We start from the raw sequence: 17,688 nt of genomic DNA, 5'->3' as shown, positions 1-17,688 counted from the left end.
CACGCAAGTTGTCCTGATAACTGAGGGCAGCGGCTCAGTGACTAATGAATGGGGATCTCTGACGTGTGCATGTGCTGAACAAAGGGACGAATCACGTCCTGCATGGGATGGAGCAGAATGGCACGAGATTTCATCCTGTTTCTCAGAACAGCACACAATTGAAAACATAGGAGTTGTTTATTTCTGGAATTTTCTATTTAATATTTTAGGACCATGGTTGACTGTAGGTAACTGAAACTGCGGAAAGGGAAGCTGCGGGTCTGGGGGTGCTACTGTCTGTGGTTTGGGGAGCACCTCTCTATTCCAGCCCTGTGCAATGTGGTAAGGTACCACAAAGAACGACAAAAAGGCCCTGCCCTCCAGGTGATGACAGGCTAGTGGGGGAAAATGACAAGTAATTTCACCAATGGGTGAGGTGCCAGGAAGCCCGGGGGGGCTCCTACCCCTGTACCCTCACTAGGGCACAGATGGTGGCGAGGTGGTGAGGCTGGGAAAGAAACAGAAGCCACAGACATCATCCCAAACTGCCAGGGAGGGCTGGGAGCCACCGTTTCTAACAATAAGCATTAAGTCAATTTCTTATTTCCTGGCCCCTAACTTCTATTTCCTCCTTCCTTCCTACAGCCAGTGACAGGGCTAAGGTTTTATCTCCTCAACTCTCTTCACTTCGCTCACCTGTGGATCCCGCAGAGCATCTGAGTCATTTGTCCTCCCGCAGACATTCCAGTTGGCCCCCACCCCTCACCCTTACCTGTGGTTTTACTTTCTGCAGTTGTGTTGCCTGTGGTCAACCATGGTCTGAACATATTAAATGGGAAAGTCCAGAAATAAACAGTTCCTAAGTGTTGCATTGTCACTGTCCTGAGCAGCGTGAGGAAGTTTTGCTTTGTCCGGCTCCATCCACTGGGGTGCCCCAACTCCCCTATCGGCCCTACTCTGTGATGCTCCCCACCTGTAGGCACTCAGTAGCCGTCTCCAGTTACCCAACAGACTGCTCTGGCATCGAAGTGCTCCTGTTCATGCCACCCTCCATTAGTTAAAAATGGCCCGAAAGCGAAAGAGTGGGGATGCCGGCCACTCGCACGCGCCAAAGAGGAGTTGCAAAGTGCTTCCTTTCAGTGAAAAGGTGAAAATTCTCACCTTAAAGGGAAAGAAAAAAAGGTTGCTATGCTGAGGTTGCTAAGATCTATCATGAAATTGTGGAAAAGGAGAAATTCATGCTTGTTTTGCTGTTGCACCTCAAACTATGAAATGCACCTGCCACAGTGCATGATAGGTGCTCAGTTAGGATGGGAAAGGCATTACTTTTTTGAGTAGAAGACATGAACAGCAAGCATGTTCCAGTTGATGGCAGGTGTGGAGCCTATGCAAAGATTTGAGCAAGGAATTCTCTCAAACGAGAGACACCAAGCCATTTACTGCAATGGGATGGTGACACACATTCAGTAATAGGTTGGACTAAAAACTATAAACATTACTGAAGAGAGAGAGAGAGAGCTTGCGCATGAGCACACATTCTCATACCTCTTAGTATAGTATATTATTAGAATTGTCCTATTATTAATTACGAGAGGCCCGGTGCACAAATTCGTGCACGGATGGGGTCCGGCCAGCCCACCCTGTTGGGGGCCCATCAGGCTGGCTGGTGGTGGGGGCGGGAGTTGGGGAGAGGGGCTGCATGAGGTTGGCTGCCCGCCCAGCCGCTGATTGGTGTGTGTGGGGCTGATCAGGGATGGGGGATGGCCAGGGAGAGGGGCCACAGGTGGTTGTGGGGGGCTGATCAGGGCCCTGATTGGGCCTGTTGGCCTCCCCAGTGTGCTTCATAGTGAGTGACCGGTCGTTCCGGTTGTTCCAGTCAGTTGGCTTTTATATATATATTAGAGGCCCAGTGCACAAAAATTTGTGCACTCGGGGGGTGGGGGTGGGGGGTCCCTCAGCCCGGCCTGTGCCCTCTTGCAGTCTGGGACCCCTCGGGAGATAACGACCTGCTGGCTTAGGCCTGCTCCCTGGTGGCAGAGGCAGGCCTAATCCCTAGGTGCAGCCCCTGGTCGGGCTCAGAGCAGGGCCGATTGGGGAGTTGGGGCGCCGCCCCCTGTCATGCACAGAGCAGGGCGGATTGGGAGGTTGCGATGCCACCCTCAGTCACGCTCAGGGTAGGGCCGATTGGGGGGTTGGGGCACCGCCCCCTGTCACACTCAAGGCAGGGTCGATGGGGAGGTTGCGGCACCACCCCCTGTCACGCACAGAGCAGGGCCAATCAGGGGGTTGGGGCGCTGCCCCCTGTCATGCACAGAGCAGGGCCGATCAGGGGGTTGGGGAGCTCCGCCCGTCATGCACAGAGCAGGGCCCATAAGGGGGTTGAGGAGCTCCCCCCTGTCACTCACAGAGTAGGGTCGATAGGGGAGTTGGGGCACTGCCCCCTGTCACACACAGAGCAGGGCGGATCAGGGGGTTGGGGCGCCGCCCTCTATCACCCACAGAGCAGGGCCGATTAGGGGGTTGGGGCACCGCCACTGTCACACTCAGGGCAGGGCTGATGGGGAGGTTATGGCTCTACCCCGTCACACACAGAGCAGGGCCCGTGGGGTGGGGGGGTTGGGGCCCTGCCCCCTGTCACACACAGAGCCGCAGGGCGATCAGGGGGTTGGGGAGCTCCCCCCTATCAGGCACAGATCAGGGCCGATCAGGGGTTTGGGGCGCCTTCCCCTGTCAGGAACAGAGCAGGGCCGATAGGGAGGTTGTGGCCCCACCCCTGTCACACACAGAGCCGCAGGGCGATCAGGGGGTTTGGGTGCTGCCCCCTGTCACGCTGATCCCGGTGCCGGGAGGCCTCACGGCTCCGCTGATCCTGGTGCTGGGAGGCATATTACCCTTTTACTATATAGAATAGAGGCCTGGCGCATGGGTGGGGGCTGGCTGGTTTGCCCTGAAGGGTGTCCTGGATCAGGGTGGGGGTCTCCACTGGGGTGCCTGGCCAGCCTGGATGAGGGGATGATGGCTGTTTGCAGCTGGTCACACACCCTTCAGGGTGGGGGTCCCCACTGGGGTGCCTGGCCAGTCTGGGTGAGGGGCTGAGGGCTGTTTTCAGGCTGGGACTGAAGCTCCCAACTGCTCCTTTTTTTCTTTTTCTTTTTTTATTCTGGGCCAGCTTTGGCTCTGGCTCCAGCTCTGAGGCTTCAGCTGCTGAAAGCCGGCATCTGGTTTGTTTGGGTTCTATAATCGAAACAATGTATAACTCCAGCTCTGAATCCCGGCTCGCTGAAATCTGGTTTCTGGGGTTTTGTTTAGCTTCTATATTTGTTACAATGTTTCTTAAACTGCAAGCTCAGAGGCCGGCAAGGCAGGCGGGGAAGGTTGGAGTCCTCCGTCACTGAAGCAAGCAAGCCTCATGTTCAGTTTAAGCTGCCCGGCTGCCGGCCGCCATCTTGGCTGGCAGTTAATTTGCATATCACCCTAATTAGCCAATGGGAAGGGTAGTGGTCGTACACTAATTACCATGTTTCTCTTTTATTAGATAGGATATACATAGTTGTTAATCTCTTACTGTGTCTAACTTATAAGTTGGACTTTATCATAGGTATTTATGTATAGGAAAAAGCACAGGATTTATTACCATCTGAGGTTTCAGGCATCCACTGGGGATCTTGGAACACATCCCCTGAGAATAAGGGGGACTGTAGTTGGAGATCACAAAGGGCGCAGTGTAGGGTGTTGGTTAGGACTGTGGGCTTCGTGGTTAGATGAGAGCTTGACCCATGGCCCTGTCAGCTCACTCTACCCACTTTGATGATGATGTTTTATGGATTCTACTACTGACTTACTATGGGACTTCAGATTTTGTAAAACACCGAGAATGCCCTGGAGAATATAATGCATATAACTGTAAATTTCTGTTTCTATGTAATAATGTAATGCATCTATAAAAGCTATCCTCCTGGAATTTCACTGTGCACCTACCTGGGATGGTTTCCTCTGATGGCCTCATAAATAATAAAACCTGGAATTTGAACTAAACACAAGGCCTGGAACTCATGTTAATGGGTGGGGTGGTAGAGAGGACGAATGAACGCCTTTGGATAGAACCATTTGAATAGATAAGCAAACCTGGGCATCTTCATATGTGTATCTCCCTCCATCTTTGACGTTTTGACTGGTTATCTCATAGCTGTGAGAATCCAGATTGATTGCACTGGGGGCCCCTGGAGACAGAAACTCTTGCCAGATTTCTTCCACCCTCTTGGCCACATCCTGCAGGGGTTGTTTCTTGAGATCTTGGACAGCCAACCAGAACCTGAAGCAGAAGTAGAGAGACAGTCAGTTCCAGGGGGCTTAGCATCTGGGCTCTGCTGGATGTGGCCCCAGCACTGACATCCAGGAGACTCATTCTGCTGCACCCTCCACTCTTCCCCGCGGCCACTGCCCAGGTAACCACGATCATAGGGACTGCTGAACACACAGACGGTGCTCTGCTGTTATGGAGACCCGAAAAGAAGTACCCGTGAGAAGATCGTTGTGCTCTGGTTACCAAGGAGAGATCTCTGTCCTCCCAAATCACAGTTTCCCAACCACAGCACTGTCGCCTTTTTGAGCAGGATGATTCCTTCTTGTGAGGCCTGCCCTGTGCACTGTCGGACAGTTAGCAGCAACCTTGGCCTCTACCCACCAGGTGCCAGTGGCAACCCCTCCCCAAGTTGTAACAACCAGAAATGTTTCCAGACATGACCACATGTCCCCTGGGAGGTGAAGTCACCCCTGGCTGAGAACCACCGCTCTACATAGATGCCAGGACGCAGACAAAAGTGAGTTCCTTTGTCTCATCTGGTTGGGATTCGTCACTAGACTCATCAAAATGAAGGAAAGATCACAGAAACAGATAGAATCTTGGAATTATACAGAATATCGGAGCTGGTAGGACCCAGCTCTTCCTGTTACAGATGAGTTGATTCCCAGCATGGTGTTAGCTTATGGTAGACACTCAGTAAAGGGCTGTGGATGGAAGATAAGCTCATCTGGAACAAAGCCGAAGGGGCGTCCACGGGGAACCTCTGCGGGAAGATTCTCCCTGGAAGATTCTTCCATATCACCTCATAAACCCCCCTGTGTCCGTGTGGCAGCGGCCGCTGGGGGAACTGGGTGTGAGCTCTCCGCTGCTGCGAACAGCAGCAACCAGAGCCAAAGCCTGGGCAATAGCTCCTGGGGTCCTGAGGTGGTTTCTAAGGCAGCCCTGGGGAGGGCTTCCATGAGGGCTCAGGTGTGGGTGGCACACTTGTGTCCTGGGAACAAGACAGGCCAGTTTCCGCATCAATGCAACATGAGGACAGGTCCCCGGCCATGTGACTCCCACAGCCACGGGCATCACACACGGTCAAGCCAACAAAAGGGCAGGGACAAGAGAACTGAAACACAACATGGTGGAAAATGCATTCAATCTGTCATCGAATTTCACCCAAAGTAAGATGTACTTGTTGTTTTTGAAAAGGTTACGCGTGCTTTTCTGTTGCTGTTCACAGATGTCTTTGCGGCCAAGTGTGTGGCCCAAAGGCACCACTTAGTGGCCAACCGCGGTAATGCAGCTCCATTTCCACAAGGAGAGGAGACAGGTGTGCGTGTTAGTTCCGTTATTACGTAGAAATCTTCTCCCATTTGCTGTTTGGTATTCTGATCACCTCCGTGAGGAAACCCTCACCTGTAAAATGGGCACAAAATGGATGGAGAAATAGGCGACACGCGTTTGAAGAACTTCCCCTCCAGGTGTAAGTCTGAAATGCAGTCAGGTCCTGTGGGTGGGAGCTATGGAGGGGTCAGTGTGGTGGTCACAGGGTCAACAATGGCCAGTATGACCCTCAAATTTCACCTTCTTCTCCAGCGACCTGGGCAGAAGCTGCCTGGGGTCATGTTGTCACCTGCCCGTCAACACCAGCCTTTTTCTTCCCGCTGCAGGTCTTTGGTGCGCATGCCTTCTGACTGCCAGGCGAGAGGAGAATGGGGTGGTTCTCTAACCAGAGTCTGGAGGTGGAGGTGGGGGTGGGGTGGAAAGGATCTGTGAGGTGGGCCCTAGAAACCCATCTGAGGAGTGGGTCTCCTCCTTCCCCCAGCCAGCCCCCAGGGTCTCCCTGTGCCACCCCTGGGCCTGCCGTAAATGAAGGAGGTGGCCGAGTGCATAAGGTGAAAACGGCCATCTGGTGATGACAGCACAGTCTTTCTCCACCTGGAGGAGAGTGTTTGACGAGCAGGTAGAGCACAGGGATCCAGCTCTAAAGCAGCAGCTGCTGTTGGCTTTTCAAAGGACCGGAGGGCGGGGAGGGCGAATGGGCAACTCGGCAAGGACCAAGCGAGTCCTCCACAGGCACGTGCTGGGCAGATGGGAGAAGGGCCTCTCTCAGCGAGAGAGTCGCCTTTGGGGCGAGTTCTCGGGCTGGAGGCCACTTCTCTGGACCAGTGTCCTTCGTAGCCTTCCAGGCGTCCATCTCTCACACAGACGGATGCCACCGGGCGATTTCCTGCTCCCTCAGTCAATGGCTCCCTGCTCCCATCTCCTGCCGCCTTCTCTAGGCTGCTCTGAGGGGAGCCATCGAGCCCTCCAGGGAGGCCCTGGGGACCCAGCGCTTCAGAGCTCTGCGGGTGCCCGTGGCTCCTGAGGCCCCAGTCCCTTTTGCAGGATGATTTAGGCACCAGGTTAATGCACATCACTCAGAGGGTCTGGAGCTGATGTCAATAGAAATTTCAGAATCAAATGCAATAAACGTTTACATTAAAAATTAAAGGATTCCCATTGTCAGGTAAAAATAAGGATTAAAAAATAGTACAAGAAGAAACCACAGGCATGGAGGAGGAGGGGCCAGAGGGAGAGGAGGGGGGTGAGGAGGGAGAGGAGGGAGAGGAGGAAGAAGAGATGGAGGGAGGAGAAAGGATAGGTTGAGGGGGAGGAGAGGAAAGAGGGTGAGGAGGGGCAGTGGGGTGGAAAGGGGGAGGAGGTAGAGAAAGAAGAGGAAGAAGATGAAGAAGAGGAAAAGAATGAGGAGAGGGGGAGGGAGGAGAGGAAGAAGAGGAGGAGGAAGAGGAGGGAGGAGGAGAAGAGAATCCGGGAGGGGAGGAGGCGGCGGTGACATCGCTAGGCAGCCGTTTCCTCTCCCTCACACATGGAGACCCTCTGGGCCTTCCGTCTGCCTTGGAGATGACCTGCCTTACCCCTCTCAGGTGACGGCAAAAATGCTGCCACAGCAGCAGCCCGACACCCATGTGTGTTTGCCAGCACCGGCTCTGAAGAGCTTTGTGTCAGTTTGGAATTCAGAGCAGGCTTTGGTTTGCATTTGCCATCTGCAAGCCCACGGCTGAGCTGGAGCTCTGAGCCGGCTGCCTGGCCAGTGTCCCCGGAAGAGCCCAGCAGCTCCCTGGGCACATGGGCTGCGGCGGGGAGGCCCACGGAGGCTGCACAGCTGCTGCTCTTATCAAAAGCCTGCAGGTACCGCTGCTCCTCCAGGGCGCCAGCGGGAGGCAGCTGCCAGCCTGGCATCCAACCCTGCACTGAGCCTGTGGTGGGCAGCAGAAGGTCTGGCGGGACTGGTGTCAGGGAGGCCACCTGTCCTGCCTGGCCCGATCCTCAGAGCGCAGGAAGGCAGCCCGTGTGCCCGCGTGTGACCTGTGCCCATGGCTGAGGAATGCGGGCGGGCGGACACCGGGCTCTGGGGGGGAGGCGGCCTGGGCTCAGACTCCACTGGGCTGAGCAGCAGCCTGGACCTGCCCATAGTCTGGGGCTGGCTCCCTCAGGACCTGGATGCTGATGGCAACGTCGCTGGAACATGAAAAACCATTCTCCCTCTTGCCAGGGCTCTGGGCAGGCCCAGTTCCTAGCTCACACAGCTTTTCACAAACTAGCATGTTCATGGGTTAGAAAAACCCAGTTTAGTTGGTTTGCAGAGAAAAGCAAACTCCACGCAAAGGCAGGGCTTCTGTGCCCTCTGCTGGCCGGAGACTCGGGAACAAGGGTCCAACTTGACTTCGGCTCTGCTTGGGCGGCAACCCCCTGGTGCCAACATCGGGGAGGCCCCCCGGCACACACCCTGGAAGCTGAGTTACATTCACCAGCCAGTGGCTGAGCTGCCATAGATTGTCACGGCACGGGTGCCCGTGTCGTGGGCGCCCGATTAATCATGTGTTTGGTTAGTGGTGAATCCCACTGGGCCTGGTGAACCTTTCGAGGTCTTTCCAGGACGCGGGGCCGCCGTCGGAGAGGGGGGCTCTCGACATAAACCTGGCAACTCCCCCGCGCTCTGTTTAATTGCTTCTCCCCTCAGCTGACACCGCGTGGAACCAGGATAATCAATCTGCAGCTCAGAAGAGCAACCCCGCTCTCTCCGGAGGCGGCACAGCTCATAAAAAATGTACGGGGGACGCTCTCTGCTGCGGGTTTTGATTTTTAACTCCTGCCCTGCCGTGTGGCAGAAGGTGTGGCGCCAGGGAGGACAAAGGTTTGTGCAGGGAAGATGGAGAGGGGACAAAGGCTCCTGTCGTCACGCTGGGAAAACACGGAGAAGGGAGAGGGGTGGCCTCAGCTAACTCGCTGGACGTCCCTCCTTCAGCACTGGGGTGGAGGGTGGGGGCCCCCCTTGTGGAGGAGAGGCCACCTGCCTTCCAAAGGCCCCGGCCAAACAGCGGTGTCCAGTGCCCACCCAGTCCAAACAGAGCCAGAGCTCAGCTCCGGGTGCCACAGACAGTGTGCTGTCACATGCGCTGTCTGTGGCAAATGTGCTGGCCACCCCTGCAGGCCCTGAGCTGTGCCCTCCCTCCCTTGCAGCTCACCCCCCAGCTGACAGTGTACTATCACAGACAGCTTTCCTTAAAGGACCAGGTGACCCTTTGCTGTGTGACAGCAATACTTGTGTCTCTTCGGGAGTTCCTCTGTCTGCATTCTGAGGCTCTGGTGTAAATTCAGCCCTCGGGCTCCTTAATGGCACTCTGGCTGCTGTGCGAAGGCGTTAGGATCCCAGTGCCCCTTTCCCTGGAGAGATGCTGGGGAGCTCAGGAAGCCAGGCTGAGGGGCCCTTTGCAACGTATCCAGTTGCATTCTGGTCCGTCTCTCTCTCTCCCTTTTCCTCCCATGCTCGAATGTCAGTTGCCTGGGATCCTGACCAATCCTGGGGAGCAGGGCCGAGCCTGGCATGGCCAACACAGCGGATGGGCAGGATCTCCGAGTTGTGCCACCTGCACAGCTCCGGGGGCTGCCATTCTCACGGCTCACGCAGAGGTGCCCCCGGTCCAGGGCTAAACCGATTCAGCACCCAGTCCTCGGGACGTGGATCTGGGCAGGTGCTAAGCCAACACAAGGGCAGGGGAGAAACTGCCTGGCGATGAGTGACTGAAGAGTCCTGAAGTTGTGTGATTGAAATGTGAGCTTCGCTCCATATATCCAATTATGCTGAATATCATAAGAGTGGAATTCGGACCTCCAGAGAGGATTTAGGAGCTTTTGGCCCATGCTGCTAATCTCTGGCTTTTCTATATTTTCTTTGTCCGCTCCCACGACAGGGATCAGAGGGGCCCCTCCCTACATCTGGATTTATGCATTCATTGGCGACTAGTCACCAGCACGCTCCCGCACGCTCGCACACTCTCTCTCCCCAGGCTGAGTGCAGCCCTCCTGGCGCGGGAGGAAGCTGCTGGCAGAGGTAACGGCAGGCGGAGGCGCTGAACATCTGCCAGGCGCACACTCCGGGCCTGCAACGTGATGCACTGGGAAACTAGCCGAACTGTGAGGCGGTTGTGGCTACACTCGGCATGGACAGAGTGGTGCTGAGCCGCAGACCTCCTGCTCCTGGGCCCCTCGCAATGGCCAGGACCCCGTGGCCATTCTTCAGTCTCTGTAACGGTGCAGGTGGCAGAGGGTTGTAGGGCCACTCATGGGACGAGAAATAGTCAGGTAAAGGGGGCCCCTGGACCACTCTATTTTGAGGACCCATGGGGGTCAGCATGGGAAGGGGAGACGGAAAGGGCTTCACAGGGGCGACTCATGGGGACCCAGCTGGGGTTGGAATCTGGGGCTGCAGTGGCCACACAGAGCAGCTGCCTGGATGCCTCGCGCTGGCCACAGAGGGCACGGCTTTCCTCGCAGGACCTTCATCCCGGCACAGCCCGCGAGGCTGGTCTGAACCCCACCCCACATAAGTTTCAAAGTCAAGTCTTCCACTCCAAGCACCTGATCTGGAACTGAAGCAAAGCTCTAAGATGCATTCAGTGTGACGCCTCAGCAAAGAAAGAACTCGTGTCATAACCGAAACAGTTACCCAACCCTATCTGGTTCACAACAGGCACATGGCTGCCTTGAGAGGCATCGAGACATACAGTGAATTGCCATCTACAAGTCCTCCCAAGTCTTAATGGATCAGAGGGTCATCAGCTCAGAGTCCTCTCTCTTCCTTTTTCATGTCAGTATCCTGCTCTTCTACTCTGGCTTACATTCATCCCTCCCTTTCAAAACACTTCTAACACGGTTCTTAGAGTTTATACTTATTTATATTCATTTAGCGATGTCAGAGTTTTCTGCGTCTTTTCCTCAGCAACCTACAAAGGTTGTTGCGGACGAAGATCATGCATCTTGACTTCCCGGCTTCCCTCGGCAAACGTTCGTGGGGCTTGCTATGGAGGAGGTGTGCAGGAAATCTAATTTGACTGATGTGTGGGACTGATATGGTCTCTCACTCCAAATAAATCATAGGGGCTTTGCACGTTAACACTGCAGTGGACCATTCTTTTTTTACCCACAGTACATGCTCTGACTTTTCAAAGTTCAAAAACCTTTTTAAAAGTTAAAGCCACTTTGAAACAAGGCCTTGGAAGATGGGAATGAACCTGCCTATAAAGGAGAATCTGGCACCAAGAAAAACAGAGATTTCCACCTTCCCATTGAGACATCACCAGTTGGCTAAGACCACTAATGGGTCTTAGGTAAGTGACACGTTCCGTAGGTCTGTGCATCTACATCGAATACAACGAAACCTGAATAAAACACAAGTTCTCAATGTTTCATAACCATGAGTCTTTTCCTTGTTAATGTACCCCCTTTTCCTTCCTCTCTCAGTGGACCTCACATTTTGAAAGCCTTATTTTTTCTACTGAGTAGTAGTTATTAATACATTAGTACGTTTTCCCTTATCTTGGGGTGTCATAGTCCAATAGTCACAATTAGATGTTCCACTCACATCAGGTGACCAGGATAGACATCCCCCCAAAAGGAAAGCTCATGTGCTAATGAGTTTTTGCAGCTATGTCTGCAGTTAATGAGTGATCTTTACTCTTGCTTTTTGAAATGCTGAAACAAGATGGATGTTTCTATCTCTTTCTCTCCCTTTTCCTTCTGGTTGGCCCGTCAAATATTCAGGATCCCAGACTTGGGGAGTTCAGGAGAGGGTGTCTGCACTGTCTTTCCTCTGAAACCCCCTGGCTCTGTGGTTTTACTTTATTTTTTTAAAATATATTTCTATTGATTTTAGAGAGGAAAGGATAGGGAGAGAGAGAGAGAGAGAGAAACATCAATGATGAGAGAGAATCATTGATTGGCTGTCTCCTGCACACCCCCCACTGGGGATCGAGACCACAACCCAAGCAGGTGCTCTGATGGGAATTGAACCCTGACCTCTTAGTTCATAGGTCGACACTCAACCACTGAGCCATGCCAACTGGGCTGGCTCTGTGGTTTTAGTTAAACAGTGGTGTCATCAAATCTATTTGACTATTTACTTGTTATTGGAGACATGTTTCTAATAACCATCTGGTTATTAGATGGTTAAATGCCATCTGGACTTGAAGAACAATAAATGCTGGTGTTGTAGGTGCTAATATATGGTGACAGCCAATCTACATAGAGTTTGTTTGTCTCCATTTCAATCTTGGCCAGATCAGCTGGAATCTGTGTTTGAACCCTAACATTTTTTTGAAACAGGGAGGCAGAAAGGGAGGCTGATTATGCAAATTCCAGCCTCACACACACATACTGCACACAGCTCAAACCTTTGAGGGATTTACCTGAGGTTTTCTGAACTGAATTCCGACTCCAGGAAGCGTAGAAACTGGTCCCGCCCCACCTGGTCCTTCAACATCTCGTCGAAAGAGAAGCCCCATCTCTTTACTCGCTGCTGACTGGGCTCTTTGCTTTTGGGGGGGAGGGGAGGGGGAAGAAAGGTTTAAAAAGTGATCAATATCAGGCAACAACCTGTGTCACATTCTCTCCAGCAGGTCAACTCTATTTTGTCGCCACACGCCAGAGGGAAATTTCACAAATGTAAGTGACAGTACAAACTCTAAATTGTAGACTTCTGTACACCAATGTCAGCCAATGGTAAAGAGTCTCTTTAAGGAAGGCATTTAGGGTAGGTTCACCAGGAGGCGTGCCGCCTGGCTCCTGTCCGCAGGAAATACAACCCCACTGATTCGGTTTCCCTGGGCGTTCCTGTCAGTGATTGGCCCAACTCTTGACTCCATCATTTTTTTAAAGAAATAACTGAGGATGCCTTGTGAATCCAACCATTCATCAGAGACAGTGTCCCCACCTCTCACCCCTTCCTCAACCCACTGCGGAGAAACAGAGCCCTGTTTAGACCCGAGTGATGTGTCACTGGTCAGAAATGAAACAACTCGTCTAGGATAAAACCTGCTCACTCATTCAGAAGCAGAATGCTGTATTCGTTTATCAGTTTAACAAACACCTGCTCAGTGCTTATGATGTTCTAGGTATTTCATGTCTGTTAACTCACTGAACCCTCACAACTACTCTGTAAAGCATGTACTGCATTGCCCCATTTGACAGATAGGGAAACTGAGGCCTCGTGATAATTTGCCCAAGGACACTAAGGGAGTCAAGACTCAAGTCCAGACAGTGCGGCTCCAGAGTGCAGCTCCTAACTCTGCTGTGGGCGTCACATCCACCTGGCCCTCCCCAGGCCCATGCGGGGTGGGAGGGGAGGCTTAGAGAGGGAAAGATTCTGGTGTTATTCTTTTGGTTTTGAAAGATGCAAATATTCCCTTCAATTCTGTCTTTCCATTTACACTTCACTTGCTGTATTTATTCCCCTGGCCCTTTAAGAAGCAGTAGAGTCCTAGTTCTCAAGTCACATGCTGGAATCTCCCACTCAAAGAGTGGTCTAAGGACCTGTGGGGAATGTCACCCCATTCAGACACGTGGAATCAGCATCCGCAGGGTAATAAGATCCCTGGGAGAGCTAAGTGCACATTAAACTCTGAGAGGCCTTGGTCTAGCAATACTTATTTTTCCTCTTTTAAAAAATTGACATTTGCTTTTCATTATTTCTAACACACATTAAGTAAATAAAATCACTTCCTTGTGTTATGGAGTTGACATAGTCTCGGTATTTATTTTAGAAAATTACACGTAGTAAAGGAGAACAAAAGCATGTGTGTTGAAAGGTTTGGAACAACAAGTAGCTCTAGACCAGCACTGCCAGTCGAACCTTCTGTGATGATGGAAATACGCGATGTCTGTGCTCTCCGGTACGTAGCCACTAGCTACATATGGTTCTTGAGAACTTGGGTAGTGTGACCAATATTTAATTTTAAGTAGTTAAAGTTGAAATTGAAGTGGCCACATGTGGCTAGTGGCTATGTATTGGAAAGCGCAGCTCTGGACTTACGCGATTCAAGCCCAACCCTTCCGTTTCTGCACCCCTGGACCTAACCAGCAGCAGCAGCAGGGCCGTCTAATTCTGAGGTTATGTGTTCGGGCTCAGAGGCCCTTGTACACAGCCCTGTATCTCCAGGCTTAGCCCAGCAGAGTCAAAGGAGAAGACTAAGTCCACCAGGAGACCCAGCGGGGAATTCCATGAACAATCTCTTCCAAAGTGCCAGGCTGTGCTTTCTAGAACAAGCCAGGAAGACAGGTCCTGGATTCTCTCAAACTCAAGCCATAGAACCAATCCCACTCGACAGAGTTCCAGGAGACAAAAAGTACTGCTTATAAAGAAATCTCCCCTGCCAGGCCGGTGTGGCCCAGGGGTTAAGCGTCGACCTATGAACCAGGAGGTCACGGTTTAATTCCTAGTCAAGGCACATGCCCGGGTTGCGGGCTCGATCCCCAGTGTGGGGCATGCCGGAGGCAGTGGTCAATGATTCTCTCTCATCATTGATGTTTTAATCTCTCCCTCTCCCTTCATCTCTGAAATTGATTAAAAAATATATTGGAAAAAAGATCCCCCTAGGGTTGAGGCTAGCAGCAAATGTGAGCCCCAGAGAGCTGTGGGATATCGTCTCTTTCTGCCAGGGCCATGCTGTTGCCTGGGATGGGCTCAAGCACCTGCTCTTTGCCAGCCGAGGTCGCAGGGCTCTGCAGGGATGGTGCTGGTGGCAGCTGCACCCTGATCAAAGGCTGTGCCTGGAGGGCCGGGTGTGGAACGTCTCTCAGTATTGGTAGTGATTGCCTCTTGGACGTATTCCCACCACCTGTGCCTCTGCTTTCTGGTACCCAATCTAAAAGTCCTCACTCACTCCACCAGGTTCATTGGTGGTGGCAGGGGTGGGAGAAAGGCCTTTTGGGGGATGGGCCAGAAAGCTTGGGGTGTCATGCTGGATGGAGAATCAGAGGCCTAGGACAGAGGTCGGGATGTCCAGAAAGCTGCAAAGCCAGCCTTCAACAGAAACAAGGATGTCTGGAGAGACAGGATACCCTCATGTGGTAGTTTCCTAGGGCTGTTGTAACAAAAGGACCAACAACCTGGCTTTAGAGAGTAGGAAGTGATTCTCTCACAGTTCTGGAGGCTAGAAGTCTGAAATCAAGGTGTTGGCAGGGCCACACTTTCTCTGGAGGCTGTTAGCTGCTGGTGTGGCCAGCAGTATGTGGCATCCTTGGCTTGCACACACATCACTCCGTCTCTGCCTCCATCCTCACATGGTATTCTCCCTGTGCATCTGTGTCTCTGTGTTCTCTTCTGACAAAGACAGCAGTCATATTGGAGCAGGAGCCTACCCCGTTCCAGTGTGGCCTCATCTTAACTGCTTGCATGACCACAGCCCTATTTTCCAACAAAGTCACATTCAGAGGTTCTGGGAAGGACACTTGGGGGTGACACTATTCAGCCTAGAACATCCACTATCCATTATTTACAATCAATCCTTTTTCTATATCTGGAAGCCACTCCATCTGGCCATTGGAATCTATTCCATTAAAAGCTTTTGGGATAAAACTTCTCTATATGTGTGTTGCTGGCATTACTTGAGTATTTCCAAACATCTTCCCCTTTAAGGTTCAAGATCAGATCTGAACATGTTGCTACTACTGAATGGTCTCTGTGGTTATAAAATAATTCTGAAAATTATTCCCAGGTGATGGGTACAATAACTTTCCCATGGCCCAATTCAAACAAATAATCGCCGGAATCATAGCCCCTTACATTTCCATCCATTGTTTAGAACTGCTTCCTTATGCAATGGTTTTATTATAGTTCTGTATCACCATTTAGCTGTTTAAGGGTTTATGTTCAGCTGTCACATGAGTCCTTTGAGGGCAGAGACCATGTGTCATGTGCCTTTGATTCACTACAGTGCTTTTTACACAGCAAGTCCAACACTGGGAAGAAATCAGTAAGAAGATGTGTGTAGTGACGTGGGTGATGTGACCTTATCCTGAAGGCATTTTCTACTTGCTACCTAGATATCTTTTTCTAGCTCTTCCTTGTTCTCCATGCCCCTTGATCTCCCCAAATTCCTGACTCCCACTGAGGAGCTCAAACCAACACATAGCAAAGACAGGTGGCTCTCCAAAGGAGTCCAGCTCTCATTTCTGCTGACCTACCAACTCAGAACGTAGCACATAGTGGGTTTTCAAAACAGATTTGTTGCATGAAACTAAGAAAAAAAATGGCTTACATTACTGGTCATCTCTAGCCTTTGTTTCACGGACGGGAACCATGGATGGACTGAAGTGGGGTATTGGCCCTGATCCCCAATTGTGCTCTTCCAAAGACAGGTCCCCAGCCACTGCCAGCGTGAGAGTGGGTGGAAATGTCCAGTTGGGAGAAGAAACAGGCCCCCATGGCTTCTCTTCATGTGCACATGTATCTCAATAACCTGATTCTGCTTGAAGGTGGACAGAATGCTGTAGGTGTTAGGTTAGGCATCAAGATTAGAGTAGAAGCCTGAACAATAAGAGCAGAACCAGAGCACTAGTTGTAGGGGCAGGTGGCACCCACCAGGGGAAAGAGTTCTGATAGACTGGAATAAACCGACAGGTCAGGTGGCCACCATTTCCCCAAACTATCACATGCTTCTTTGTTGACTTTTGAGAAAGGAGGAGGAAATCCCAGGGTTATTATCGGGAACTAAGTCCATGTACTCATCTCTCCTCCTTTCCCAAATACCAATAAAGTGACCAAAGAAATAGTCACTTCTCTGTCTATTCTCCACCAAACCTATCTTTTTGAACGCCTACTGTGTGCCTGATTTGGGTCTAGGTCAGTGATGGCGAACCTATGACACGCGTGTCAGAGGTGACACGCGAACTCATTTTTTTGGTTGATTTTTCTTTGTTAAATGGCACTTAAACATATAAAATAAATATCAAAAATATAAGTCTTTGTTTTACTATGGTTGCAAACATCAAAAAATTTCTATATGTGACACAGCACCAGAGTTAAGTTAGGGTTTTTCAAAATGCTGACACGCCGAGCTCAAAAGGTTCGCCATCACTGGTCTAGGTGCTAAAATAACTTTAAGTCCTATTTAGAGAGAGAACCAGGGGGGTGGGGATGTCATATGGAATGACTGGGAGGGAGGGACAGCTACTCTAAATGGAGGGGTCACAGAAGACCTTTCTGAGGAAGGGACATCAATGCTGACTGAGAGACTCTGTGAACCACACCAGGAATTTCCAAATTATTCTGTGCCTCAGAATTGCCTAGAAAGCTTGCTGAAAACAGACCCGCAGGGCATCTGTATTTTTAATGGGCATCCTGGGGGATTCTGATGCGCCCTGTATTTTGAGAACTAGTGACCCATGCAATTGCTGAGGGAGCCCTCACCAGCTACTGACATAGTCCATCTGAGCCAGGGCTGCATGTTAGAATCACTTGGGGGGATGTAAAAAAAAAAAAAATACCGATGTATCACTTCCAGAAATTCTGAGTTAATTGGTCTGGGGAGGAAAGTAGGCATTGGCATTTTTTAAAAAAATAATGCTCCAGGTGATTCTAATTTATGGCCCAAACTGAAAGCTAAGTCCTCCAGTCTCCCAAATTGCTGGGTACGTGCCAAGACTTATGTGCTCTGAACAGGGATTGGAGTGATGAAACATTGACTGGAAATAGCACTGCTCCAATCAACGACCCCTGCGAAACAGGCTAAGCTGCAGAAATTGAGGAGATATATGAAAAATCAAACAAACCCAAAAACATATCCTACCCCCAGGGGAATTCACGAGGGGAAACACCACCCATAGGACAGAGCAGGCTACGAAGGAAAAGGAGCCCAAGAAATGTTAGGGGTTCCCAGAAGCGAAAAGAGCAGGAGTGTCACCACCCCTCCCAACACTCAGTAGGAAAAGAAAAACTCATGAAAGTATGAAACCACAGAGTGGACATCATTGAAAACAAAATGTGACCCTGAAGAGGAAGTCAAGGAATTCTGTCCTTGAATAGAGAATAACAAGGGTAGTAGAGGAAAGGTAAGAGTGGCTGCTCCATCCAGAGACCC

The 17,688-nt window shown here is 51.4% G+C and overlaps 1 protein-coding gene across 10 annotated transcripts in view; it reads right to left on the bottom strand.

The window, feature by feature from the left end:
• The window catches only part of RGS6 (regulator of G protein signaling 6), a 487,886-nt gene that overhangs the window by 44,789 nt on the left and 425,409 nt on the right, over positions 1-17,688 (bottom strand). For all 10 annotated transcript variants that reach the window (XM_036311823.1, XM_036311859.1, XM_036311875.1 and 7 more), the window contains exons 14-15: positions 12,019-12,144; positions 4,105-4,291 (exon numbers count right to left, since the gene is read on the bottom strand). In XM_036311823.1, coding sequence (XP_036167716.1) covers positions 4,105-4,291; positions 12,019-12,144 — 313 coding nt within the window. The remainder of the gene's footprint in view (positions 1-4,104; positions 4,292-12,018; positions 12,145-17,688) is intronic.

The sequence above is a fragment of the Myotis myotis genome, unplaced genomic scaffold (genome assembly GCF_014108235.1).
Source record: "Myotis myotis isolate mMyoMyo1 unplaced genomic scaffold, mMyoMyo1.p scaffold_m19_p_1, whole genome shotgun sequence".
NCBI lineage: Eukaryota > Metazoa > Chordata > Mammalia > Chiroptera > Vespertilionidae > Myotis > Myotis myotis.
This window is presented reverse-complemented; position numbering and strand designations above follow the sequence as displayed.